We start from the raw sequence: 27,841 nt of genomic DNA, 5'->3' as shown, positions 1-27,841 counted from the left end.
CCCGGGGGGCCAGGAGCGCGGCGGGGTGGGGGGGGTGCGGGAAGGCGGGGCTGGGGGGCGGGTCCCCATCTCGCCAGTCGGGCTGCGCGGGTAGGAGGCGGCGCCCGGCGCGGGGACTCCGCTGGCGGCGAGGAGCACGGAGCCGGAGCCGGAGCCGGAGCCGGAGCCGGACACTGCCGCCGCCGCCGCCACCTGCGCGGCCGTCACCAAGGTAGGGCGGCCCCGCGCCTTCGCGGGCTGCGCGCGGGGAACGGCAGGCGGGACGAGCACGCGGTGCCTGCCGGCTGCAGCGCCCGGGGAGATGCGAGAACTGGGCGCGCCGCGGGGGGCCCCGGCGGGGCGCAGGGGACCTGGTTCCCGGCCCCTCCGCGTGACCTTGCGCAAAGCACTGCTCCTCTCCAGGCCTCCGTTTCCCCCTCGGGCAAGCAGGTGCCGCGGGGACTCTTCGTCTCCGCGCTGTGGGGAGGGGCTACCCCGAGGTCCGGCCTCCCGACGGCTCAGGGCCCGGATGGGCACCGGCTACACCGCCCACCCCTCCCGCCCGCAGCGAGGGCCGCTCCTTTTGGGCGCGGCGACTCGGCTCCGACGCGGCCCGATGGTGGCCCTGGAGCCCGTGTCAGGCCCCTTCCTCTCTCGGCCTGGTGACCTGCTGGCCTCGGCTTCCCGGTCCGGGAAACGATGGAGGGGGGAGCCGGGCACAGCGGTCGGCTGGCCTGGGCTTGCGGGGTGGGGCCGTCAGGTTCTGCCCGCGTAGACTGCCTCGCGGGCAGGGGCTGGGCGGCCTGGGCTGGAGGTGGCCGGCTCTCACACGCAGACCTGCTGGGCCAGACCCACACCGCCGGTCGCCTCCTGCATTAGGGTCTGTTTGGCCCGTCCCATTCTGCGCCCCAGGCACGTGCTGGTGCCCCGCCCTGTGTGACAGGGCCACGTGTGGACCACAGGAGCGACCAAGTCAGCAGGGTTATGTCTGCATGGGGGTGGCCTGAGGGGCGAGCATGGCTGGGGCTATGTGGCCCCAGACTCCCCATGGTGAAGAGCCCCTGGGACCTGGGTTGCCCACCCCTGCTGACAAGTTGTCCACTAGCTCCAAAGGCAGCTTCAGGCTCACTGGAATCTGCTTCCCAGCCCCTGTCCCTCCCTTTGGTCCAGCTCTGGGCACACAAACAACAAGCAATTCTCCTGCCCCACCCTGGGAGCCAGTCATAGGGTCCCTTAAACCTGCTCAGGTCTGGGCCAGCCAGTGCTGTGTCTCCTGCCAGAGACAGCAGAAGCAGAGGTGGAGAGAGCTAGCTGAGTCCGCTATGGGGCCTCTTCTTAGCTGTGAGCTTATTCAGAATCCACCTGTGCAGGAGGCCTGGCATGGACTTTGGGTCTCTTTTGTTCTCCTTCAAACCTGCCCTTCACCCAGCAGACTTCTTACCACTAAAGAAAGTGAAGGGTGGCTTGGACAGGTGGTGAGCTCCCTGTCATCGAAGGTCTGCAAACAGAGACTGGATGAGCACTTGTTGCAGGCTGGCAACTTTTGACTGCGAGTCACTGAGATTCTAAAGGGCTGAAATAGAGTGACCTAGAGTGAAAGCTGCAAGGGACATGCACAAATGAGTGTTATTAACCCCTTGTAACAGCAGACTGAGTATACTGCTGTCACACCAACATGCAGGAATAAGTATTACTTCTATGTTTGTCATCACCATACATATATAAAAAATAATCTGGGCCCTGTTTTCCTTCATAGCTAATCCAAGCCATTTGGGCTCAATTTAGGGGCAGGGCAGATGTTGATTATTTAAAAAGTAATTCTATGCTATTAATTACAAAATGCACCATGCAATTATGAAATGTCCAAGCTGAAAAGGATCTCCAAAAAACATGATTGTACAGATTGGCAGCCCCTACCCCCCCCCCCCCCAAAGGAGACGTGACTTGCCAAAGTTTACTCCAAAAACCAGCAGTCCAGCCCAGGCATCCTGATTCCAAGACCAGAGCTTTTTCATAAACACATACCATTAAGCAAAGGAAAGCAGTATCCCTATAAATTTAGTAAAAATAAACAGAAAAAAATAAAACTTTGTGCAGGCAAGGCTACAGGGATTTGCTGGTGGCATTTCATTTTGCCAGGCAATCTGGCAGCTTGTTACAAGAGCCCATGAAAACGACCCTACCTGTCCTTGTCCCTAACCCTCTATTTTGGGGATTTACCCCCAAGGAACTGACTCTAGGCAGAGACGGGTAATGCTGCTATTTACGAGAAGTTATCTCAAAGTGAAAAAGCATCCGGTGTTCTATCTGAGGTTTGATAACACATTTTGTTTGAAAAGCACAGCTCACAAATTAGTCACACTGAAGTTTACGTTGCGGGGTCTGGCCAGCTTTGGAAGCAGTGTGGTCCTTAGAGAAAAGCCCGAGATGAAGAATCAGCAGGCATGGCCTCCACGATGAGCCCTGCCTCTACCCCACTATGTCCCGTGGGCCAACCCCTTTCCCCTCTCTAACCCCGCTTTCCCCACCTGTGAAATAGGGGTAAACCCAGTGGTTGCTTTATTTCTTTCAGTATGTTCTAGACTTAGCAACTCTTTGTAACTGAAGCCTTTTATTGGAAGGAGCACTGAACACAGTGGAAACCAAAAAATGTTCCAGCTCCCCCCCCTTCCCCATCATTAAATGAGTCTTTGACAGGCCAGCAGCTAGCTGTTTTTTCCTGGGAAGGAATTCCTGCCGTATCCCTTTCCTATTTCCAGATGGCCAGAGCCGGTTCTGTTTGAGAGTTTGGTGTGTTTTGTTTTTATCTTCTCTCCCAAATCTTATAAGACAGAGATTTGTCAGGAGGACCAGAAAATAATTCAGTAGGACCCTTTATTAATTATTTTAAGTTCCTAGACTGGACCTTGCCTCCTTCAGAACAGATTGGAGGGGGTAGCAATCATAGCCTAGTCTGCAGGGCCAGGAGGAGGTTACTTCACTTCTGGGGGAAACAGCAAGTTGCTGGGGAAATGTGTTAGATTAAAACATGTGAAACGGCCAATATCTGACTATTTGACTTGCCGAAAAAATGGCAATTTCATTTGGTTCAGCCTAAGTGAAAAAAGATATCATTAAGGAGCAGAGTGCTTCTTGCTATAATTAAGAGACAGGCAGGGGACGGTGGGTCCTCGGAAGATGTGATTATAAGCTTTGGAAGTCAATGAGGAGGACATATGAGCCTCACCTTGAATAATAAATAATAGTAATAATATTTATGGTGTACTTACCACCTGCCTGATACATCCTAGGTGCTTTCCTTTCATTCATTCGTTTAGTCATTTGACCCCTATTTAGCAAGCACCTTTTGTGCCAGGAATTCTCTAGGTGCTGGGGGGGAGTGGAGGGTCAGACAGTAAAATAGACGCAAAAAAATCTGCCCTCAAATTGTTTAGATTTACTAGGAAAAAATACAGACAATGAACAAGTGAAATAGATGGTGATAAATAACATGGAGCAAATAAAACAGGAGGGGGCAGTGGTAGAATGCTCACCTTCCATGTGGGAGACCCAGGTTCGATTCCTGGACCATGCACCCCCAAAAAAACAAACAGGAGGGGGATAGGGCATGGGAGGGGGCAGGGGTAGGGGGTTGCCATTTTAAATAGAGTGTTCCTTGGAGGCCTCATGGGGAAAGTGACATTTTGCAATGGCTGAGGGAGGTGAGGGAGCAAGCTGGGCAGAATTTTGGAGGTAGATTCTTCCAGCCAGAGGGAACAGCCAGTGCAAAGGCTCTGAGGGGGGAGGTTGCCTGGCGTGTTCAAGGAAGAGCAGGTGAGAACAAGATGACAGCGAGAAGGAAACAAGCCAGAGAAGCCACGGGCAGCTCGTGTACCTCGCCCCCTGCACAAAACGGAATCCTGCAGGTTTGTGAGGGCAGTACTATTGTATTCCTCTTTTTTTAGTTAAGAAAACAAAAGTACAGAGAAGTTAAGTAGCTTGCCCAAATAGCGCTGTGTGGAGGAGCTGAGGATTTCAGCCAAGGGCAGTGGAGAGCCATGGCAAGCTTTAGAGCAGAGCAGGAGTGTGGCCAGACTTGAATGTTAGGGCGATTCCTCTGGGATGCCTTGGAGACTGGCAGGAGGCTGTGGAAGTTGTCCAGGCCTTCGGTGATGAGGTCAGGTCCGGACAATGAATGTGGCGGCAGCAGATCCAAAGAGATTGGTGTTAGCGGTGCGGTGGGGTGGAGTGGGGTGAGGTTGGGGCCCGGCCAGGCCAGCAGGAAGAGGAAGCCTGGGTGGCTCTGGGCTCACTTGTCATATGCCAGCACATCTAAGACTTTACATCCATTAACCTATCAGTCCTCTGCAACCAAGAGGATAGGTACCATTATCCCCTTTTTTAAAAAGTGGCTATATCTTATTATATGTCAATTATTTCTCAATAAAGTTAATTTACAAAGAAAGTTTGCTAGTTTCCTTGGCTTTCCTGAACAAAATACCACAAACTGGGTGGCTTGAAACAATAGAAATGTATTTTCTCCCAGTTCTGGAGGCCAGAATTCCAAATGAGGGTCTCGAAATTCTTAAAAGGACATCAGTCGTAAAGGATAAGGGCCCAGCCTCTTTGGCTTCCTCTTAACTAACCACATACATGAGACTGGAGGTTAGGACTTGAACGTGTCTTTTGGAAGGACACAATTCAGTCCATAACAGAAAGCATTTGTTTGCCCCCTTATAAATACTTGAGTATAATAGAGGATTTAGAAAAAGATAAGGAAAACAGGCAGAAACTAAATTACCCATGTCTTCTCCTCTCTACATTTCATACAATCAGTATAACTTTGGATTTCAGCCATTTTTCTCCTGCTGTGCCCATTTTACAGATGAGAACTCTGAGGCCAGGAGAGGTTGGGGAGCTGGCTGGGGGTCATAACTGTACCCCCATGCCCCCAGCTGCAGTGTCCCGTGTCTGTTGAGCTCTGCTGCCTGCAGGCAAGCCCTGGAATGCCAGAGACGGTGGGTCCATTGAGACACAGCCCCGCCCCCACCCCTGCCATCCTTGCACAGGTAGGCAAGGTAAGGCCCAGTGAAAGGCAGGGCCTTGCCCTGCATCTCTCTGCCAGCCAGGAGCAGACAGGCGATGTCTCGTTCAAATAAGAAGAAATAGAGAGCTGGGAACTTGGCCTGGGTAGATGTGACAGCTGCTTCCAGCCTGGCCCTGAGCCTGGGGCTCGCAGGGGGCCAGCAGGTGGTGTGTGACCCTATCCAAGGGGAGTGCTGGAGAGGTCCAGGGAGGAGCCGTGTTCCCTGGGCCAGAGGTAGTAGCCCTCCAGTCAGCTGTCCCTGGAAGGTGGCAGCCAGGTGATGCGGGAGGGAGAAGTTGGGCTTTGTCGAGGCCTCTGGCCCCCCGGGAGCCATCCCCTGTACTCCGACTGTGCATTTAGTTCTGCGTCGGGTGCCAGCAAGCTCCTGATCTGCCTGCTGCTAGTAGGGACAGGGGCCTGGCTTCCCACCCCAGCTCCGCCCCGGTGGCCTGGGCCAGGGTCTTGCCCTCCCCATCTGCAAAGAAGCATCACAATGGTGCCAGCTGCAGGTGCAGTGGGAGGAGGGGCTGGCACAGGGCGGGGCTGGGAGACACCCAATAAATGGCCAGTTACTTGTTATTCCCGAGGCCACCCTCCAACAGGGTGTCAGCCCAGGCTGGGGGGACCAAGCCCATCAAAGCCAGAGACACCCCACCTCCCCATCCTCACACTGGGCTGGGACGCATAGGGCCTGGCCAGTGCAGGAGGAGAGGGAAATGAGCCTACAGCAGTGCTTTGGAGTTGCAGATTGCAGACCACAGGGGACGCAGAGGAGCAAAGGAAGCCCTGCCTCCGAGATGGAAGATGCTGGTCCGAGGCCTGAGCCGGCAGCTGAGGTGCTCAGTAGGCAAGTCCTACCCCTTCTCTATGCCTCAGTGGCCTCCCCCATAAAATGGGGATCATAGGAATCCCCGCCCCTATGCTAGGGACTGTGGCAGTAGCTAAGAGACACAGAAAGCTGTAGGTGTTTGGAGGAGGCTGTCTAACTAGCCTGGAAGGAATGGAGGTCAGGGAGGGCTCCCTGGAGGAGGTGATGCCTGAGCTCTGGGTCATTGGTGGGGTTTGGAGTCAGCCAGACTCCAAAGGGGAGGTAAATGAAGAGAAGACAAAAAGGCAAGTCACCCCAACTCTCCAAGCCTCCTCCATTTCATCATCTATAAAATGGGAATAACAGATACCTGCTCTGCCGAATTTATAGGGTTAGGATGCTCAAACTCAGATAAAGGGTGTGGAAGTGCTTTATGAGCTGCCAAATGGTAGCATATGTTCGCTGCCCTCGGGTTTTCTTCAGCCTCCTGGGATTTAGGGAGCTCCCAGGGCAGCGTCGGGGTTTGGGAGAGCTTCCGGTCTGTTCCAAAAGGGCCTAGAACCAAATCCGACGTGGACAGCCAGGGAGCCTGGGCCTCACGCCTGTTGGTTTAAGCCTTGAGGGTATTTCTATGCCAGGGCGTAGTCGGCGCCGGGAATCCGTCTGAGGCGTGCAGAGCCAGGGGCAGAGTCTGGCGCTCTGGGCACCCTGGGCCAGGGCGGGCTTGGGACTCAGGCCGTGGGGTCACGGCATGGGAGCGAAACCGGTGAGGGCCTGTCAGGCGGACACACAGGTCACAGTGCACATGGATGGAACAAGCCTGTTTTGGTTTGAATGAGGAAAGAATACATATAGGCACTCGCAAGTAAATATAGAAAAATGTCTGGGCCATTAACACTGGCTGTCACTTGCTGGTAGAATTTCGTTTTGCTTTCTTTTGTCTCTTCTATAATTAAAATTGTATTTCTGTAAGGATTTGGGAGCTGAACATTTTACAAGTTCTAATATAATCATGGTATGGATGGCATCAGGTTTGGCGAGTGTGTGCTGCGAGGTGGTGGCAGGGAGGTGGCCAGAGGGAGGCCTGGGTGAGCCGGGGGACATGGCCCAGGGGACACGGCCCCGGGGATAGGGCCCGGGTTGGCCTTTGAAACAGAGAGTGGGGAGCTTGAGAGCAGAGCCTGGGGACAGCTGAGCGACGAGTCCCACGGCAAGGCTGTTCTCTGGGGTTGCCTAGTGTGGGCCCAGGCCTCTGATAAGGCTGGAGACCGGGGGTCTTGGGTGGCTGCAAGTGGATTCGTCATTGTGACCAGGCGGCCCCAGGCCAGGGACCTCAGGCTGCATCAGAGCCAGGACCGAGGGGGGCCTGCTAGGGTGTGCTGTCTGGAGGGGCCCCTAGCTGAGGAAGGGCCTGGGCCTTTAGGGGCTGAGACGGCCTCGGGGCTCCTGCAGACCCTTCCCCTCAGGTGCATGCTTTTGTGTTTTGGTCCTGGAGGCTCCCGCAGACCTTCCAGCCTTGTCAACACACTGAACTACCGCCTTGAACGCAAGGCTCCATCTACTGGGAGATGCACCATTATGTCATAACCCATTAAGAAAGGAAGGCTGGCAGACAATTGAGCCATGCTTATAAGTTACAACCCACTTTCAGAGATGTGAAAATGTAAAAAAAAATCTGTGCATCTTAAATTCGATGAAATGTGAAGCAGGGCAGACCCAGACCAGACTCTCGATGTACATTACATTCACTCCTTTCATCTTCACAGCAACCTCAGGGATAGATAGATATTCTTGTCCTCTTTTTATGCATGAAGAGGTGAGGGCCCAGAGAGGTTAAGCAACTTTCAGGGTCCCATAGCCAGCAAGAGGCACAACTGGGATTTGAACTGTGCTCTGACACAGTCAGATTCCACCCCTTTTCCTCGTCTGACCCCACAACGAAAAGTTCCCGAGACCTGGCCCTTAGGAGGAAGACTGTCTCCCCTGCAGAGCAGATGTGAGCCGGTCCGGCAATGTCCTGTGGGCTGCCCATTAAAGGCCCCTTGCTATGAGCTCAGCAGGGCGGGCTGGGGGCAATGGCCAGGAAGGAGTCTGGAGAGCTGACTGCCTGCGTCATTAGCCTTAGCGTGACCATGGCCATTACCAGGACTGCTTGGCCTGTGGCCCACCCCGGAGAGAGGCCCCAGACCCGCCCCACATAGAGCACCCTGGGATTTTGCCCAGACAACCCATTCATTCCCTCCCTGAAAACATTTTTAATTTTAGTTTCTTTAATAATGGTCCCTGGTTCGCGTATTGATCACGTCCTGCATGCGGAGCACAGGCTCCAGCATTAGGGACGAACAGACAGGCCCTGCCCCGTGGGCTCGCCAACCGGGGGGCAAAGATGGCCAGTATTCTATAGTCCATAAAATCAGGAGCAGGGGCCTGAGGGAGGAGAGAGTGAAGAGAAGTGCCTTGTCCACGGTCATTGTGGAAGGCTCTTCTAAGGAAAGGACTTTTGAGCCGAGATCTGAAGTTCGAGTGGGAAGTAACCAGGTGAGGGTGGGGAGGGAAGCACCTGCTGCAGAAACAGGGTGTGCAAAGGCCCTGGGGCCAGAGGGACAGGTCCTCTGAGCTCCGATCCCTCGTGCAAGGTGAGGCTGGGTAGATGGCCTGGAGCAATGGTTAGGAAATGGCTGTGATTTTCTGGGAAAGAGCTGGGACAAGATGCTTGGCTGGGACACTGCCTAGGAGGCTGGGACTGAATGACCAGGAGGGAGAGGATAGCGGCAGCCGTGGAAAGGGAGCTAGGCAGATGGGTTGAGATGTTTTGGGAAAGGGGAATAGTGACAGAGGGATTGGCACTGGGGACAAGGAAAGAGAGGCCACGTGGATGACGCTGGATCCCAGCTGGCCTGACAGTGGCCTCTAAAGCTGACTTTGGAAAGAGGAAGCTAGCAGACATGGGGATGAGCCTTCGCCCCATTGGTCCCTTCTGCCCTGGTTTGGTTTTTGCCCACTTTTTTCCCCCAGCAGTGCTTAGATGTCCAGGTTCATCCAGTGTCGGGGATTTGCCGGATGATGGGGAAAGGGAGCAAAAGATTTAAGGGTGCTATGTGGGAGGAGATGGACTGGAGCTGGTAGGAGGAAAATGGGTGGAGGCAGAAGAGGTACACAGGCGGGGAGAAGGGCGAGTGGAAGTTCTGGGGCATAGGAGGCCTTGTCTGGGGGCATCGGGGGCCCAGATGCCACCCGCAGAGCTGGCCCCCCCCCGGAATGCTGGGCCCAGGCACGGCAGGAGAGTCGCTTGATGGGTGACACCCGCCTGAGAGGGCTCCCTGGTCGTGGGTCCCAGGGCACTGTTCTGGGACCTGCACCTGTCTTTATTGATGCGTCAGGGGCTCTGACAGAGGGCTGGTCACGTCTGGCACGTGACCAGCGGCTGAAGGTTGAGGGTGTGGTCAGCTGCGGGAGGCTCCAGGAATGACTGTGAAAGCGGGTGGGGCATTTGCACCTGAGGACAAATCAGGGTGTGGCCGGAGCCAAGGGAAAGAGGTCATTGGAGATTTGCTGGGCCTTATGCAGCGGGGAAACCGAGGCTCGGAGGGACCGTGGACGGCCAGGAGCAGGGCTGTCCTTCTCAGAAGGCAGAGCCTTTCCTGAATCTGGCTTTGGGAATGAGAACATGTTGTCACCAAGTCTGCAGCTTGAGCTGGGAGGGAAAGGGGTCCTGGCCAGCTGGGGGTGCAGGCAGATGGACAGAAGTCAGCTAGGGGCATGCAGGAAGACTTCCCGGAAGAGGGAGCATTTCTGTAAGCCGAGCCCCGTGGAAAGTACAGAGGGGTGGGTACTTAAAGTGTAGTGGAGGGAGGGGCTTACGGGCAAAGGGCTGGGTGGCAACGGGCCAACACCGGGAGCCTGTTGGAGCTAGGGTGCAGTTTGGCCTCAGAGGGGGTGCCAAGTCCACGGTATCAGCCAGAGCCACCTCCCGGCCAAGAGGAGGAAGAGGGTTTTGTCACTGACGGTGCTGGCACACGTGTTAACAGACACACTCCAAGTCAGACTTTTAGTGGGTCCTGATGTTTGTGAATCTTTATACAAAACGCACCCCCTTAATGTGGGCTAACTGCTCACAGTCCTTCCTCTCCCCCTTCCCCCCTTTTCTGCCTTCCCCCACCCCCATTTTTGGTGTGTCCCCAGCCAGATCGTGGCTTTGAATGAGGGGCTGTGGAATATAATGAGATTCCCTGGGAACTGGGGAGCCATTGAAGGTTTTGGAACACAAGATGCTACCACCTAATGACAACCCAGGTCGGAGCTCAATTTGGAGGGTGTTGGGGGGGTGGAGGGCTGAGATTAGATGGACAGCCTGGGGGAGGCAGGAAGGCCCTGGGATTGGGAAGGAGGAGAGCAGGGGGAATCAGGGTACTGAGGGCAGGAGCAGGGGTCCTGAAGGCCCAGCCCAGCTGGTTCACCATAGGGCCGCCAGGCTGCAGGGGCTATGGGTGGCGGCCAGGGGCAGACTCCTCCAGCAGCAGGGGCATCCCAGGTCTCCCCACCCCACGTCAGTCAGGTTCTCCAGAGAGACAGAACTCGAGTTATTTTAAGCTATTGGCTCATGGCATTGTGGGGGCTGGCAAGACTGAATTCTGTACAGGAGGCTGGTAGTCTGGAAACTCAAGCAGGAGTTGATGCTGGAGTCTTTTTTTATTTTATTTTATTATTTTTTTAGCAGTTGTAGGTTTGCAAAAAAATCATGTGAAAAGTGCTGAGTCCCATATACTACCCCCTGTGAACTTTTGCATTGGTGTTAGCTAATATGTAAACAAATAAAGGGAATTCCGTTTTACTCATATTCACCAGTGTAGACGCAGTGACACGCTCCCCAGGAGGTGTCCCGACGCCTCGCCTCTCGTGTGGTCCAGGCTTCTCCCAAGGGAAAGCCAGTCTTCTGCTGAGGTCTGCTTTCAGCAGATCACACAGATTCATTAACCTGGTTAATCCAGATTAATTAATCCAGATTGGATGTACAGATGACATCAACCAGTTTTAACGAAATCCACCCTCACACAATGGACGAGAGGATGTAAAAGATTCCTGTGAATCAACTGCGATTAGTAATTCAGCTAACACCAGGGGATGTGGGATGAGGAGAAAGTGGGGCCGCAAACGCATCGGTTCCCAACGAGATAGAGTTTTCAGCCTCAAAAAAAAATCCTGACAATCTGATCAAGTATGATAAGAAGTCAGCCCAAGGTTTTTCTAAATTGGGGAACATTCCTTGAAATACACAATTCTGGCTGCTTTGCATATGTGTTCTGTCTTGAGGCTACTGCTAATGGTTACATGAATATAATGTGAACTGTTGTGCAGTGAGGGGCTCAGTTTTTTTTTTTTTTTTAAGGATTGATCAGAAAGGTTTGGAGCCTACTGCTCTAACCTTCTGGTGTTTTCCATGCTACTGCCACCTCTAATGCACCACCCTTTTTTTTCGGGTCTAGCTTTGTTCAAATAGGGTGCAGTTTTTCCATTTCTCTACCCATCCCCAGGGCAGAGACCCCTGGCTCACTGACAGAGGACTTGGAAAACGTGGGCTGAGTGGCTGAGCCTCAGTGCCCCCGTCCCTTCCTGCCCCTGCGTGTCTGCCCACCTGACAGGAGCCCCGTCCTTCTCAGCCTCCACCATGCACTCCCTGGAGAAGCACAGCTCACCTGAAGGAGGTGTGAGCCCCACAGGCCCCAGCTACGGAGAACGGCCCTCCCCTCGCTCTCCCGAGGCCACTCTTCCCCAACCATCCGTGGGATTTTCCCCGGCATGTACAGAGTTTCCACCATTACTTTCGGCAGCTTGGATAAATTGGATGCCGTTTCCAGATGCAGGAAGAAAGGCAGCTTTGTTCCACGTCTTGGGGGGCAGTCCTGGGCTTGGAGGCTGGAGAGCTGGATCCCATTCTGGACCCTGCTCTGTGCGGGTGGCCCTGGGCATGCTGACTCAGTTTCCCTTTCTGAGCAACATGATCTCTGGGATTTAGGCGATGCCACTGTTCTGAGATGTGAAGTCTGGGACCCTTTTGGGGACCTGCTCTGCTGGGGGATTCTCGGCCCCACTCTGGGGTGGGGGCAATGACTGGGACCCATACTAGGTGAGGGAGAGGGGCAGCTTGGAGCAGTATGGGGAGGCCACCCAAACCGGTAGGTCGGTTTCACTCAAGAAACTCCCCACACTGGAGCAGAGCTGCCCAGCGGCCATGTGGTCAAGGCTTTCGCAGGCTGAGGCAGCAGAAATGGTGGGAGTGGGGATGTTCCTAGGTCAGAAATGCACTGTGGGGGAAATTGTAGATTTCCACTCTGTAGCAGAGGAAGTTTAACAGTTGCACTCATCTGCCCTGTATGGGAGTGAGCTCCCCGTCACTGGTATGGTACAGGCTAGGACCCTCAGACTTTTTCAATGGAGTGGGGCGGAAAGAGGCAAAGAGCTGGGCTGGATGATACCCACCTGGGTCCCTGATCCTGGGCGATTCTGGGATATCATGTCTGTTTCTTGCTCCAAGATGCAACAGGCCATTTAAAAGAGAACTAGCCACCCTTTAGATTCTAAATTGGTACTAAGAGTAGGGGTGGCGCACAAGCCTTCTTTTTTCATCAAGTGAAGGAGGTTTTGTTGCTTCCCAGCACAGATCGCTAACATCCCATCACTGCCTGATCTTAAGGTATTGCCACTTTTAGGAGAAATAAAGGAACATGGGCACTTTGTAACATGAGAAACCTGGAAGCCCCTGCTCAAAGCCCTTATTCATTCTTGCTTAATCCATTTATTCGGGAAAAATGTATCAACAGTGCCTGGTTCACAGAGACTGCACGTTAAAAGTGATCATGATTTACCTATTCTGAATTTTCGTTATGGTTGATTCTTGTTTTTTCTGGTCATCCTGTTCTGTAGAGAAACCAAGGACACTGACATAGCGAGCACAGATCCACTGCTGCTATGAGGAAATGCAGGGTCAGGTGCCTGCGAGCCTCTGGGCACAACGTTTTTATCAGCTGATTGATCTTTAGCCTTGTCTGATGTGTTTCTGTTTAAAGATGCCTTCTGATACATTAACACTGATCTCTTGGCCACCAGCTCTTTAACTCCTGTTTGCCGAAGCTTCTCTGACACATGTATTTTCTCCATAAGGCATGTCACAGCCTTCTTGCACTTAGGAACACTAGATAGCACTTTAGCACCACGCTGGGGGGCCATTTTAAACAGCCACATCACAGACGAAAAGCACAAAAATAAAACAAATGTGACACTAAATACACCACCAAAAGGACATCTGTCTCCGGTGCGAGTTTGGAAACAAGAAGGCAGAGCATGGCCTTGTTTGACCTCAGCTGAGAATGTGCACGTCTGCAACTCATGTTTTTTTACTGCTCTGTGCATGTCCACAAGTGCCTGCAAAGGTGCCACAAGTATTGATTTGTGGGGTTACAAATGAGCTTTCACGAGTGGGCAAATTTGCACAAATGGAATCTGTGAATAACGAGGATCTACTGTACTCAACAAACACTTACCTTGCAAACGTTTGCCAGGTGCTAGGCAGTGTTCTGCAAACTTGGCAACTTTAACTCATTTCCCACAGCCTTCCAGTTTTACAGATGAGAAAACCTGAGGTCTGGAGAGGCTGACTAACCCACCCACAGCCTCCGGGCTGGGGTTGGAGCCGAGGGTGGAACCCGGCCATGCCTCCTGATGTGGGCATGTCCTGTCCAGGCCTCAGGAGGCAGGGGGTGACAGGGCAGGGACGCTGTCTTACTCTGCCAGGGCTGCTGTAACATACTGCAGGCTGGTCGTAAACAAAAGGGATTTATTCTCTCACGGTTCTGGAGACCAGGAGTCCGAAAGCAAGCCACCTGCGGGGTTGGGCACCTCCAAAGCCTGGAGCCCTCAGGGGGTGACTTGCTGGCGATCCCTGACTCAGCCTCTGCCTCTGTCCCCTGCCACCGCCTCCCTGTCTGTCTCCTCCCACTGTGTCCTAGTTTCCCCGGCATATAGGGACCCTGGCTGTTACTCAGTTTTTTTTTGGCTTTTAACAAGGGGAATTTAATAAGTTGCTAGTTTACAGTTCTAAGGCTGAGAAAATGTCCCAATTAAAACAAGTCTAAAGAAATGTCCAATCAAAGGCATCCAGGGAAAGATACCTTGGTTCGAGAAGGCCGATGAAGTTCAGGGTTTCTCTCTCAAGTGAGAAGGCACATGGTGAACACAGTCAGGGCTTCTCTCTCAGCTGGAAGGGCACATGGCGAACACGGCGTCATCTGCTAGCTTTCTCTCTTGGCTTCTGGTTTCATGAAGCTCCCCGGGAGGCATTTTCCTTTTTCATCTCCAAAGGTCACTGGCTGATGGAACTCTCTGCTTCGTGGTGCTGCAGCATTCTCTGCTCTCTCTGAATCTCTCTCTCCAAAATGTTTCCTCTTTTATAGGACTTCAGAAACTAATCAAGACCTACTCAAATGGGTGGAGACATGTCGTCACCTAATCCAGCTTAACAACCACTCTTGACTAAATCACATCACCCAGGGAGATGATCTCATTACAGTTTCAAACATACAGTATTGAATAGAGATTATTCTACCTTTATGAAATGGGAATTTGATTAAAATATGGCTTTTCTTAGGGGGCATACTTCCTTTCAAACCAGCACAGAAAGTATTGACAAAATCTACTGGATTAGTCACAACTGTACAATGTGTCTTTGTTCTAGTTTGCGCAAGCTGCTGGAATACAATATATCAGAAACAGAATGGCTTTTAAAAGGGGAAATTTAATAAATTACGAGTTTACAATTCTAACGCTGTGAAAATGTCCAATTAAGGCAAGTCTATAAAAATGTCCAAATTAAGGCATCAACAAGAAGGTACCTTCATTCAAGAAAGGCCGATGAAGTTCAAGGTTTATCCCTCAACTAGAAAGGCACATGGCAAACATGGCAACGTCTGCTAGGTTTCTCTTTAGGCTTCTTGTTTCGTGAAGCTCCCCCAGGGGTGTTCTCCTTCTTCATCTCCAAAGGTCTCTGGCTGCTTGGGCTTTTGTAGTTCTTGTGGCTCTCTCATGGCTCCAAAATGCTTTCCTTTCTCATCAGAAAAAATGGCCATTGTTACAATGGAATGGTATCTTTAAAGTGCTTGGGGATCAAGAAGGCCGATGAAGTTCAGGGTTTCTCTCTCAAGTGAGAAGGCACATGGTGAACATAGTCAGGGCTTCTCTCTCAGCTGGAAGGGCACATGGCGAACACAGCGTCATCTGCTAGCTTTCTCTCCTGGCTTCCTGTTTCTTGAAGCTGCCTGGGAGGCGTTTTCCTTCATCTCCAAAGTTCTCTGACTGGTAGACTCTGCTTCATGATGCTGTGGTGTTGTGTGCTCTCTCTGAATCTCCTGTTACTCAGTTTTAACTGAATGCCACCAGACTCCAGTCAGCCTCACTTTAACTCAGGTCCTTGAAGGTGCCGTCTATGACTGAGTTCACACCCACAGCCCCGGGGGGTTAGGGCTTGACTGTGCCTTCGTGGGGCACGTGACTCTCAACCCATAACAGATGCTCGTTCCCATTTCATGGACCGGGGCCCAGGGGTCCAGAAAAGGACAGCGACTGGTGCAGGGTCACACAGGCAATGGGGACAGAGTGGGATGGTGCCAGGCCCTGGTCTCAGGCAGTCTGTGGGGTCATCATCCCGGCTCGAGGCCCCAGGGGCATGCAGGCTGTCCTTGCCCGTGGGCCCATTTGCTGGACACTGAGGTGGAGGAGACCCTGAGTCGCTGGGAATGAGAGGCAGGGGGTCCCAGGGGCACCCAACTCAGGACGCCCTTGCGGCAGCAGAGAGGGGCCACAGCGGGCCTGTGGGAAAGTTGTCCAGTGGGGGCTGGACCCTGCTCTAGAGCATTTACAATGAGCAGACCCATGGAATCCTTACAACCCCCATAAAGTAGGCTCTTTTATTGTTCCCAGTTTGCAGGCAAGGGGACTGAGGACAGAGAGACTTAGTCGTAGTTTTCTGGGACCCCTGTAATAAAGCTGGGGCGGGGGGGCATAGAGCCGCAGACACTTATCCTTCCCCTCCCCCCAGGCCCTGGGTTTTCGTGGGTGGTTGCAGAGGGTTCCGGAGATCCGCGTAGATGCAGGGCTCCCGTCTCTGCCTTTGTCATCGTCGGGGTCATCCCTTTGTGTGTCTGTCGTGTCTGTTTTTCTCTCCTTATAGGGACATTGGTCGTTGGAGTAAGGGCCGCCCTACCCCAGTCCAGCCTCGTGTGGACTTCACTAACTAAACCTGCAGAGACCCTGTTCCCCAAAGAGGTCACACTCTCAGGTTCGGGGTGGGGGCGGGGCTAGGATTCTGGGGGACACTCTTCTTTTTTTTTCTCTTTTTAATTTGCATTACTAAAACCAATCAACATACAATATGAACATTTTTTTTCCATCACATAGTTGTATATTCATCATCATGATCATTTCTTAGAACATTTGCATCAATTCAGAAAAAGAAATAAAAAGAAAACAGAAAAATATTCATATACACCGCACCCCTTACCCCTCCCTTTCATTGATCACTAGCATTTCAATCTACTAAATTTATTTCAACATTTGTTCCCCCTATTATTTATTTTTAATCCATATGTTTTTCTTATCTGTCCATACCGTACATAAAAGGAGCATCAGACACAAGGTTTTCGCAATCACACAGTCACATTGTGAAAGCTACATCATTATACAATCATCTTCAAGACACATGGCTACTGGAACACAGCTCTACATTTTCAGGCACTTCCCTCCAGCCTCTCTGTTACGCCTTAACTAAAAAGTTGATAGCTGTTTAATGGGTAAGAATAACCTCCAGGATAACCTCATAACTGCTTGGACTCTCTGGGCCATTGACACTTTATTTTGTCTCATTTCGCTCTTTCCCCTTTTTGGTCGAGAAGGTTATCTCAAGCCCTTGGTGCTGAGTCCCAGCTCATTCTAGGATTTCTGTCCCACGTTGCCAGGATGGTCCACACCCCTGGGAGTCATGCCCCACTTAGAGAGGGGGAGGGCGGTGAGTTTGCTTGTTGTGTTGGCTGTGCGGGACACTCTTTTAACCAGTTCAGTGGCTTTTCCCCAAATCCCCTGGCCACTGAGGGGCTGGGCCCTGCCCGGGCCAAGTCTGTTCCCTCTGTGGCTGCATTTTCTTGGGGTCTCCGCTGCTCCCCTCCCTCCTCCAGCAACATGGACTTGCAGCCTTGGGTCCTAACCCCCTGTGCTGGGCACCGAGCCGGGGCCCGTTGGGGGTCTCCGTGAGGGAGGGGTCATCCGTGCACCTCCCACTTCCCCCACAGGGTGGTTGCAAGGAGCAAACTGAAGGGTGAGCAGGAGGGACTTTGTAAACTGGATTCTCAAAGTGGGACACTGGACCAGCGGCGCAGAGTCACCTGAGAACTTGTTAGAAACGCGATTCTCAGGCTCCAGCCCTCCCTGCTGAATCGGACCACTGGCCGGGGGGTTCTAGTGCAGGCGTCCCCTTTGAGCCCCCCTGAGGTGCAGCATGCTGCACACCGTGTAAGCGAGGCACCCTTTATCAGCGGAAGGGCTGCTTCAGATGGGGCCTGAGCAGTTCTTCTGCTCTTTTCATCCTGAAAACAAAAAACTAGCAGTGGGCACTGGGCATTTGACAAGGGGATCTGTTGCCCCCCTTGCACCCCTCTCCTCCGGCCTCCTGCCCTCGCTGGCCTGCAGACCCCATTTGAGCAAGGCTGAGGGTGGCGCTCCCGGCAGCTGCTGGTGGCCCCGTCCTGCCTGTGGCTGCTCCAGCTGCTACTGGGGACCCCATCAGGTTGGCACCTGTCCTCATCATCATAAACGGGGTGGCTGAGCTTGGGAAAGGGGGTGTTGGCTGGCCTGGCCCCTACAGGACCAGTGCATCTTGGGGGCCTTATCATAGGATTGATAACGAAAACAATAATGATAAAAATAATAATAATCTTAGCTGCTGAGTTGTGGCCCAGGAATGAGCCCATGGGCCAGGCTCCCAGCCCAGGGTCCCATCAGGGGTGGGACAGTTGCTCATCAGAGAGCTGAGATTTGTCAGGGAACTGAGGCCTTGAGTCCTGGGCAGCAGATCCAAAGCTCTGCTCCCCCCTGTCCTGGTGCTGGTGCTGGGAACCATCGCTGGTCAGTCACAGACCCAGAATCCACCCCCCCGCCCCCTCGTTGCAGCCCCTCCAGCCGGTCAGAGCTGGGAATGAAACGAAACCTCTGGCTATTTCTTCCTCAGTTGAAGTCCAAAGTTGAGGAAAGAAAACACTTTCCTAGGTCCAGTGTTCTAAGGCGCTAACTGCATGAGTGCCGCCTGAGCCACTCCCCTGGTTACCACCTGCAAGGACACCCCTTCATCTCGGAGACCGGCTCCTGAGTCGCTTGGGGCTCACTGCTCCCCAGCATTTGCCAGTCAGCAGCCTGGCTGGACACCCCTTCATCTCGGAGACCAGCTCCTGAGCCGCTTGGGGCTCACTGCTCCCCAGCATTTGCCAGTCAGCAGCCTGGCTAGACCCTCTTGCTCCCCTGGATCTGCCTCCCAGGCCCCCAGCCCCACAGCCTATGGGCTTTGGTCCACCTTTGCCCCCAAGTGTCACTTAGCACAGGGCTTCCCCCCTGGAATGCTCTCCCTGCTCACTGGGGGTTGCTGGACTCAGTCTTGGAGGTTAGCCCAGCCGTTCCCTCCCCAGGCCCCCCGACTCTCCAGGACTTCCATCTTGAGCCTTTTAGCTGCAGCTCCTGGCTGTTCAGCTGTTTGTCCTGCACCGGGCATGTCGGCCTGAGCTCCTGGGGGCAGAGGCCCCTGACGGGTCATCCTTGCCTGCCCACCGTGCCCAGCACAGGCCCAGAGAGGGCTCCAGACACGCTGGGGGCACTGAACAACACGTGGGTCCCCCAGCCGGGCAGGTGGGGGTCGTTTGTAGCCCGTGCCGGGGTCCCCTGAGAACCCAGAGTGCAGAACCAGTAGGCAGACACCCAGGCCCAGGCCTTCTCCCCGAGCTAGGTGCCCTCCCCCTCTGAGCTCAGTGTCATTCTCTGGCCAAAGGCACACCTGGCAGCTCCGTGCCCAGGAAGGGACGGAGAACAGGAAGCAGAGCTGCCAGATTTTCAGCCTCGTGGAGGCGTCTTTGCAAAGTCCTCCCCTGATGACCCTTGTCTCTAGAAACTCGCAGTTAAGGAGATTGTGGGGCAATAAATTCACATGGAGTTTTAGTCAAGGCTTGACTCCGGGGAGTAAACTGGAAGACACTCTGTCCTGTGCCTCCTGAGGACCCAGGCAGGAGCAGGGGCAGACGTCCAGGCCTGGGGCAGCAGCCAGGCAACCAGTTCTGTCACCGTCACAGGTCTGCAGGCTGCAGAGCCCCCCGTGAATCCTCCGAACAGGTTGGCAGGGCGAGGGGGGCTTACCATTTGTGGGGGAGGAAAACAGAAAATCAGAGAAGGACAAGATGTGCCCAAAATAACACAGCAAATCAGTTTGCAAATTAGGACTTGAAGCTGGCCAGCACTCCTGCAACGAAGGTGGCAGGCCCAGCCCCTTGGCTCCTACTGCCCAGAGTCAAGGCCTGGGAGGGGCTGGGTCCCCGAGTGGAGGGGTAAGCTAGGGCCAGGGTGCTCTTTCCCTCAGTATCTGCCTGGGGAAATTGACCTGTAGGTGGACAAAACAGAAAGGAGGATGGTTTGGGGCTGACAGTGCTTGAGTGGCAGTAAAGGAGAAAGGGAGGGAACATCCACAGTGAAATCCTCCCTTGTACCTTATATGCTGGGTATTGTATCATTTAATCTTCTCAAGAAGTAGATGTTATGATACCCTTTTACAGGTGAGGATGCTGAGGCTCAGAGACAGTGAGCAATGGGAGTCTGGGATTTGAACCCGGGGTTTCCCCTTTCCCCCCGCCCTGGGCGCCCTGGGCTCCCAAGCCTAGCAGAGGGGGGTGGGAGGCTGCAGGAGGAGGGCGGCAGGACAGAGGAAGCTGCCCGGGCCCTCTGAGTCTCAGGGGGAGGCAGCCCCGTAGGCCTGACAGCGTGGGGAGGAAAGGGACAAGCTTGGCTCTGCCTCTGACTCAATCCTGTATTTCCTGTGGGCGTGGGGGGGGGGGGCATCCGCATGGCCCAGAGGATGGAGAGAGGGAGGAGGGGAGAGGGGGGCTGAGGCCGGCAAGAGAGGAGAGCCCAGGCCTCCCTGGGCTTCAGGGCGTCCCTTACCCCCTGGGGCTGGGCTGGTGGGGAAAAACCAGAGTCTTCAGAGGATCACTGTTACACATCGCTGTTACGCAGGGGACGTGCTGGTGGAGGAGTGAGCTGGGGAGTGGCCCCAGACACCCTTCTTTCGTGGCCCCAGGTATCCATCAATGTTCGGATTCCCCCAGTGGATTGCATTGTAAATATGTTTTGCAGGTTGATTTGTTAAATGAGGATCCAACAAGACCCATACCTGGCATGCCTTGTGTCTCTCTTGCTCTACAGCAGTTCTTTTTCCCTCACCATCCGTTTCTTGAAGAAACCAGATAATGTGACATGCAGGATTTCCCCTTTTCTAGAGCTTTCCGGTTGGGTCCCCATGGGTACTTTCTCAATAACCAGGGTGGGTGGTTACTTCCGCAGACTCCATCATTCTCGTGCTCAAGTTTTTGGCAAAACTGTTTCATAAATGGCTCTGCATTCTCCCCATCACGTCCTCTCAGCCACAGGGGCTGTCTTCTCTTTCAGTGATGCTAAGATTGATCGGTGGGTCCCAGCGCTGCCAGCCTCGTTAAAACCCGTCGGGGCCGTGCCCCACCCCCAGGGTCTGGGCTGGAGAATTGGCATTTCCAACAGGTTCCGGGGGATGCTGAGGCTGCGCCTTACCAAATTTTGAAAATGCCCCCTCCATCTGTTGTAAATCACCTAATGCACATTGGGGTCACCCCAAGGAGTTTCAAAAGCCTGGTGCTGGGGCCCTACACCCAGTAATCCTGCTATAAATGATTTCACCTGCAAAGATGCAAACCCCTGCCCCCTGGCTTTAGCGTCCCACGGGGATCATAGCTCCTGCTGGTCACATCGTTTGGTAATTGCTCATTGGCCAATTTCCTGAGAATGACACAAGGAAAGCAGGGATTGAATTATTCATTTCTGATCTCACCCCACCCTTCACAGAGGGACCGGTGCAGGATAAGGGCTAAGCAGGTGTTGGATGGAGGATGAGGAATGAATGAAATTATATTCACCTCTCTCTACAAACTGTCTTTGATTTCCCCCCTTGAAAGTGTTCTAGGCTCTGGATTAAGACGCTGGGCTTTTTAAGAAGTTAATTCTAGAGCCTTCTCTTGCACAGACAGGTTGTCAGAGTCTGGATTACTAATGACTCACAGTAGAATCGTGGCATGAAAATCAAATTAAAACATGCGTTCTGGAGACCTCTGTGGTGGGTGGGGGGTGACCAATTTGTCCCATGTTGCCTGGGACTTTCTGGATTTTAGCTTGGAAAGCCCTGCATCCTGGAAACCCCCCAAATCCTGGCCAAAACCACTTCTCTAGGGAGGGGCAGGGCCTCTTGATTCTTTCAGGGAGAAAGAGAGCCAGGCCTGTGGGTGGGTCCTCGGGGTTCCAGCTCCCTGGACTTCACTGCCTGGCTTTAGATCCCTTTGCTGGCCTGTGGAAAGCAAAAACGAAGATCACCTTGGGCTAGAGGTGGTGGCTGCAAACCAGGGCCTGGCCCCAGATTTGCAGAGACTGGTAGTGGGTAAAACGCTGGCTGGGGAGCAGCAGCCCTGCCCGGTGGTTTCTTCGTCCCTCCTTGGGGAGGGGCAGACTGAGCACAGGTCTGGCAGCAGAAGGCCGTGGACCCCAAATGGACCTCGGCTTCCTGGGCCCAGCACCCCCTTGGGGCACGTCAGAGAAAGGGGCCTTGCCAGCTTTGGGGCAGGACCAGGATAAACTTGGAGATGGGGGCACTCGCCCATGGTTGGGTGTTTGTTGTGATAATCCGTGGTGTTGGGATGTCACCTTCAAATAAGGTGTTCTTCTATGGGTAGCCTTTTTTCATTTTTCAAAACTGGAAAATGTGTGGTTCTGCTCTCCCTCCTGATCCTGAAGGGGTGGGGGAGATGCAGACTCCCCGGCAGGAGGCAGTCGTAGGGGTGGGGCGCTGACTCTGCCCCAGGGATAAGCGCAGTCTGCGAGCCCGGAGGCCACACACCCACCCAGCCTCTGTTCAAAGGCCAGATCAGGTGATTTCTCTTTCCCAAGGCCATCAACAGTGCAATTAATGAATAATCTATCCTACCGGAGTGTACCACACCCAGTTTGAGTGCAGTTTCAGCCAGTCTACAGCCAATGCTTGTTCTGCAGTGAAATGATTTGGGCTGGGTGAGGGGGAAGGGCCTGGAGGTGGGGGGGGGGGGGGGCAGGAGCAAAGCCTCTCCCCCCCACTATCCCCCTCCCCCCATGTCAGAGAGGAGCCTGGGGCCTGGCAGGAGGGGGTCTCTCCACCAGAACCCAGACAGCCCTGCGGGCTCCGGGCCTCCCCTTGCAGTCCTCCCCAGAGGGCGGGGCCCAGGGCCACGCCTGAAAATCCCTGCCCTGGCTTTGATTTGACCCAGAGGGCAGGGACTGGGCAGGACCGGGCGAACAACAGGGGAGAATGCACACTGCCTGCCTGCCGCTGTCCGCTTTTCCAGGCAAGTGCCTGCCCGTGGGGAAAAGGAAACTCTCGTTCTCTGAGTTGCTGAGTCATCAAACTCACGCCTGCACTGGTGCTCAGGCGCATGTGTTCATACGCAGACATAGATGCAGTTAGACACTGTAATCCACGTGCACACACACGCACACCCCTGGGAGTGCACGGCACGTGTGAACACACGGGTGCAGGTATTGTTTACACACATGTGCACGCACACACACAGGTGCCCACGCAGGTGCTGGGTTTGCACGAGCCCTATCTGCGCATTTGCGTGCACACTCGTGCAAAGGGAGGGAGCGCCTTGCCTAGGGCGGCCCCACCCCGTCTTCTGTAATTTCCTCCCCTGGCAGCCGGCGGGGAGGGACCTCGGCTGAGCAGCTAAGGGGCGGGAGGAGGCGCGCGGGTGTGGAGTGGTCACGCCCCTGGCTGCACCCCGCGGAGGCCAACAGGCCCTTTTCCAGAGGGCATCTCGCCGGAAGGGGGCCCAGTTTCTGAGCCGTGGGGCTGAAGATCATGACGCTTCCAGGGCAGCGGTGGGCTGCTGGGAGAACTGGAGATGAAGGAGCAGTTGGCCCCGAAGCCAGAGCCGACTCCGCTGGCCGCTCCACCCTTTCCCAGCTCCGTGACCTCCGGGCAGGTTAGGCGCAGCTCTGCCTCCTTCCCGGCATCTGTAAATGGGGAACCAGAAAGCACCCGCCTTTGAAGCTCATATGTGGCAAGCACTTTTGGGGCGGTGCCTGGCGTATGGTAAACACTGAGCTTTTCATTGCCACGGAGATGGCTGTGAGCTGGTAGGGGGTGGGTGGGGTGGGGTGGGGTGGCGTCCTCACCAGGCCAGGACCTGGCCTTAAGGCATGGGGCCAAGCGTCAGGACTGTGAAGGCAGAGTGCTGGGGGCGGGGGGTGGGGGGTGGGGGCGGGCAGGCAGGAGAGCCTGGGATGTTGACAGCAATTCCAAGCCTGGTTGGTACACACACACACACACACACACACACACAGATGCACACACACTAACATGCCCTTCCTCCCCATCCCCCCTGCCCTGCTTCAGCCCAGGCACCCCTTGCTTCTCTCCTCTTCCAGCCTTCCAGGAGCTGGAGGAATTCATCGAGAAGCCAAATCTGATCCTCTCCCTTTAAGCTCCTCAGTAGCTCCCCAGTGCCCTAGGAGTCCAAGTCCCTTTGCGTGGCTGTTTGGATCCTGCCTCCTTCTCCTGTCCATCCCCACCCCCCCACACACACCTCTCCCCTGCAGGCTTCTTGTGCTTCTGCCACACCGAACACAGGCAGCTACTTGCCAAACAGCCATGGGTTGGACCCAGCAGGCACCTGCATGGCGGTGTGTGAGTCAGGGAGGGTCTGTGACAAATAAGCCCACTATCCCGCGGTTCACTCTACAGATGCATTTCTCTGTCTCGTTATATGTCCCACGTGGGCTGGTCGGGGGCAGGGACTCTGCTTCACAAAGGTCCCCGGAGACCCAGGACGATGGGAACGCCACCCTGGTGTAGCTGTGCCAGCCAGAATGCGTGCCCTTCACATCCCTTCAGCCAAGAACCAGAGTGCTGGCGATGGAAAGCTTTGGTGATAGGTGGTCCTGATGGTGGCACAATATATAATTAAGACCACTGACCTGAAAACTTAAAATGGGAAATGCATGTTATGTTTTAGTTACTGCAATAAAAACGGAGAGATGGAAAGTGCTAAAGGATCTCAGGCAGGTCTCACTTACATGGGCCTGGAAGTGACATGCATGGGTTCTGTCCACAGTCCACTGGCCAGATGGAAGCCGCAACTGCAAGGGGGCTGGGACGTGAGGGTGAGCGAGGGGATGTCCAGTGACTGTCATGTGCAGGCTTGAAAAGACAGATTCTTCTAATCCAATCTTGTGGGGACCAGACCTGTTATTGGGTGGGACCTCTTGATTAGGTTGTTTCCATGGAGATGTGACCCCACCCATTCAAGGTGGGTCTTAATCCTTTTACTGGACTCCTCTATGAAGAGAATAAAAGACAGAAAACATTGGGAGAGCTCAGAGTTGATACAGAGAACTGAGAGAAGACAGAGGCTTAGAGACTGAAAATGTCCCAGGAGATGCTAAACTAAAAGAGGAAATCCAGAGTTTGCCCTGGAGAAGCTAAGAGAGGACCCACAGATGCTGTACCTTGATTCATGAAGGCTGATGACGTTTGGGGTTTCTCTTTCAGCTGGAAAGGCCCATGGCAGTGTCTGCTAGCTTCCTCTCCTCATCTCATAAGGCTTCCCTGGGGGTGTTTTCCTTAGGCATCTCCAAAGATCTCTGGCTATGTTGGCTTTTTTGGTTCTAGAGCTTTTCCCAAAATGGTTTCCTCTTAAAGGGTTCCAATAAGCAACCGACCTTGGATTGGTGGAGACACATCTCCATTGACACCATCTAATTGAAAGTTACCACCCACAATTGGGTGGGTCACATCTCCATGGAAACAATTTAAAAAAAACTCCCACCCAGGAGTATTGAATGAGGATTAAAGAACATGGCCTTTCTGGGGTCCATAATAGCTTCAAACCCACACAGACACTTAGAGAAAGAAAACACCCCAGGAGAAGGCCAGAAACACCCCCAGAAACTGAGAGAGCCATTTTGGAAGCCACCGAAGAGAGAAGGACCAGCAGGTGTCACCATGTACCTTCCCATGGGACAGAGGAAGCCCGGACACAATCAGCCTGTCCTGAGTGAAGGTATCCTCTTGATGATGCCTTACTTTGGACATTTTCATGGCCTCAGAACTGTACATTTATAACCTAATAAATCCCCTTTGTAAAAGCCAACCCATTTCTGGTATATTGTATTCTGGCACCTTCAGCAAACAGAAACAATCACCATCTGCCACAGACAGGCCCCCCCATCCCACCCCCAGCTGTTGAAGGGGAGACAGAGGTGGGCAGAGCCTTTCTGTTTCCTTCTGTCCCTTGCTCTCTCTGCACAGCTCCTTAAATCCTTTCTGGGATAAGACAGGGATAGTTAGTTGGTCAGTCCCTGCATTCTGTGCCACCTCCTGGAGCTCTGGCCGGTGCAGCCAGGGGCTCCGGCAAAGCGCCGTACGGGGGAGTTGAGCTTTTTGAACTTGGCAAGGCAGACCGGCCCCGTGAGGCTGTTGGGCTGCCTTGTGCTGGGAAAAGAGTCACTGGGCCCCTCTTGGGGCCACTGTGGCTGTGTGGTCTGGTCTTTTATTTCTTTTCTTTTTTTAATTAACTGAAGCAGTTGCAGGCTTGCAGAGAGTACAGGGTTCCCATATGCCACATACACACACACTAGTTTTCTCGATTATTAACTCCTTGCATTAGTGTGGGGCCTTTGTTACAACTAATGAAACAGTATTACTCCAACTGCACTATTAATTGCAGTCTGTTGTTCACATTAGATGTCACTGTTTGCATTGTATAGGTCTATGGTTTTTAAAATGTTTATGCTTATAACGTGTACATTCTAACATTTTCTACTTGAACCACTTGCAATACACAATTCACTTGTGTTAATTACGCTCACAGTGTTGTTACCTTCACCACGTCACCACCCCCCAGTACCAAAACTTTCCCATCACCCCAAATGGAAACTGTGTCCCAACTAAGCATCAACTCCCCAGCCCCTGCCCCACCCCAGCCCCTGCCAACCTAAATTCTAGTTCCTGACTCATTAAATTTACGTATTTTGATTATTTCATATCAGTGAGATCATAGAATGTTTGCCCTTTTGTGTCTGGCTTATTTCACTCAACCTGATGTGTTCAGGGTTCATCCACGTTGTCACCTGTAGTAGAACTTCATTGCTTTTTACAGCTGAATAATATTCCATTGTATGGGTAGACCACATTTTGTTTATCTGTTCATGAGTTGATGGACCCTTGAGTTACTTCCGTTGCTTGGCAATTGTGAATGATACCGCTGTGAACATGGGTGTGCAAATGTCTGTTCAAGTGCTTACCCTCAGTTCTTTGGGAGAGGGACTGCCGGGTCATGTGCTGGCTGTGCACTCAGCTTTCTGCGGAGCTGCCACGCTGCCCGCAGCAGCTGTGCCGTGTCCATTCCCACCATCCGTGGGCAGGTGTTCCTGCTTCTCCACATCCTCTCCAACACTTGTTACTTTCATTTTTTTCCATTGTAGCCATCGTGGTCCCCCACCTGAGGTCCCCCACCTGAGATCCCCCCCACCTGAGGTCCCCTGCTTGTAGCTACTCCGAGAGGAGCCGCAGGGCAGCCGGCTGTGCTTGGCCACCACCAAGTCTGTTCCTGACGTGGCCTGTGCTCTCTTCCACGCGCGTCACCCGGTGTATGTGCTTATACAGCGTGTGCGTGGGTCTGTACACAACTGATCCTTGTTATTATAAATGGATTCTGTTTTGACGGATTTGCCCACTCGCTAGAGTTTATTTGTAACCCCCAAATCAAGATTTGTTGAGACTTTTGCCGCTATTCACAGACTTGTGCAGACCGGTGAAAAATGAGAGCACATGTGTTCTCAGCAGAGGTGGCACAAGGCTGCGTTCACCCTTGCTTCGGTTCTCAGACCATAAGCAAGTGTCCTTTTTGTGGGATATTTAATGCCATGTGTCTTGCATTTTTGTGCTCTTTTAAACAGTTTGCTGTTTAAAATGGCCCCCAAGTCTAGTGCTGAAGTGCTGTCTGGAGCACCTAAGCACAAGAAGGCTGTGTGATGGGCCTCTCAGAGAAAATACGTGTGTCAGATAAATGTCCAGGCATGGGCTGCCATGCTACTGGCCAGGAGTTCTGTGTTAATCTATATTGTAGAGTAATATCTGTTAAACAAGTTAGATAACAGTGTTGTGATCTGAGGCTCACAGGAACCTCGCCCTGTATTTCCTGGGGGTAATGGTTCGGAATTTGCCAATTCATTGTTCACAACTTTATAGAGCATGACTTAAGTGAATAACAAAAATCAGCAGTACATATACATTTGATTGTCTTTTTAATCTCCCTGTGCTAATACTACTAAACCACATGTAGTTCCCCAAACATTCCATGTTTGTTTCTATCTCAGGGTCTTTGCTCAGGCTATGCCATCTGCCTTCGCCTAGCTCTCCCTCACCCTTCCTGTGTAGCCAACTCCTACACGTCCTTCAAATCACAGCTCAAGTGTCACTTCCTCCAGGAAGCCCTCCCTAACTGCTGTGTACAGACCTCCATCATTACCCATAGTAAACTGGGTCCCAGAAGTTCAGACACCCCTAGTGGCATTACTGACAGGGTTCTTTGCTCCTGCAAAGACTGGGCTTTGGCTTGCCCTCTCCAGCCCCCAATACC

At 53.3% G+C, this 27,841-nt stretch overlaps 1 protein-coding gene across 6 annotated transcripts in view; it reads left to right on the top strand.

Moving 5' to 3' along the window:
• The first annotated feature begins 155 nt into the window (after window positions 1–155).
• Window positions 156–27,841, top strand: part of CORO2A (coronin 2A) — a 48,892-nt gene continuing 21,206 nt past the window's right edge. The window contains exon 1 of one of the 6 annotated variants that reach the window (XM_077140177.1): window positions 156–211. Coding sequence is in view for 2 of the 6 variants with exons in the window: in XM_077140150.1 (XP_076996265.1) it covers window positions 5,761–5,880 (120 nt within the window). In the remaining 4 variants the exon portion in view is untranslated. Of the gene's footprint in view, window positions 212–1,954; window positions 5,892–18,440; window positions 19,266–22,970; window positions 23,183–27,841 lie in introns of those variants that run through there. The other 5 variants (XM_077140150.1, XM_077140163.1, XM_077140178.1 and 2 more) reach the window with 5 other exon arrangements.

This window comes from Tamandua tetradactyla, chromosome 2 (genome assembly GCF_023851605.1).
Source record: "Tamandua tetradactyla isolate mTamTet1 chromosome 2, mTamTet1.pri, whole genome shotgun sequence".
NCBI classification, from domain to species: domain Eukaryota; kingdom Metazoa; phylum Chordata; class Mammalia; order Pilosa; family Myrmecophagidae; genus Tamandua; species Tamandua tetradactyla.
Note: the sequence above shows the minus strand (reverse complement) of the source record. Positions and strands in the feature narration are given on the sequence as shown.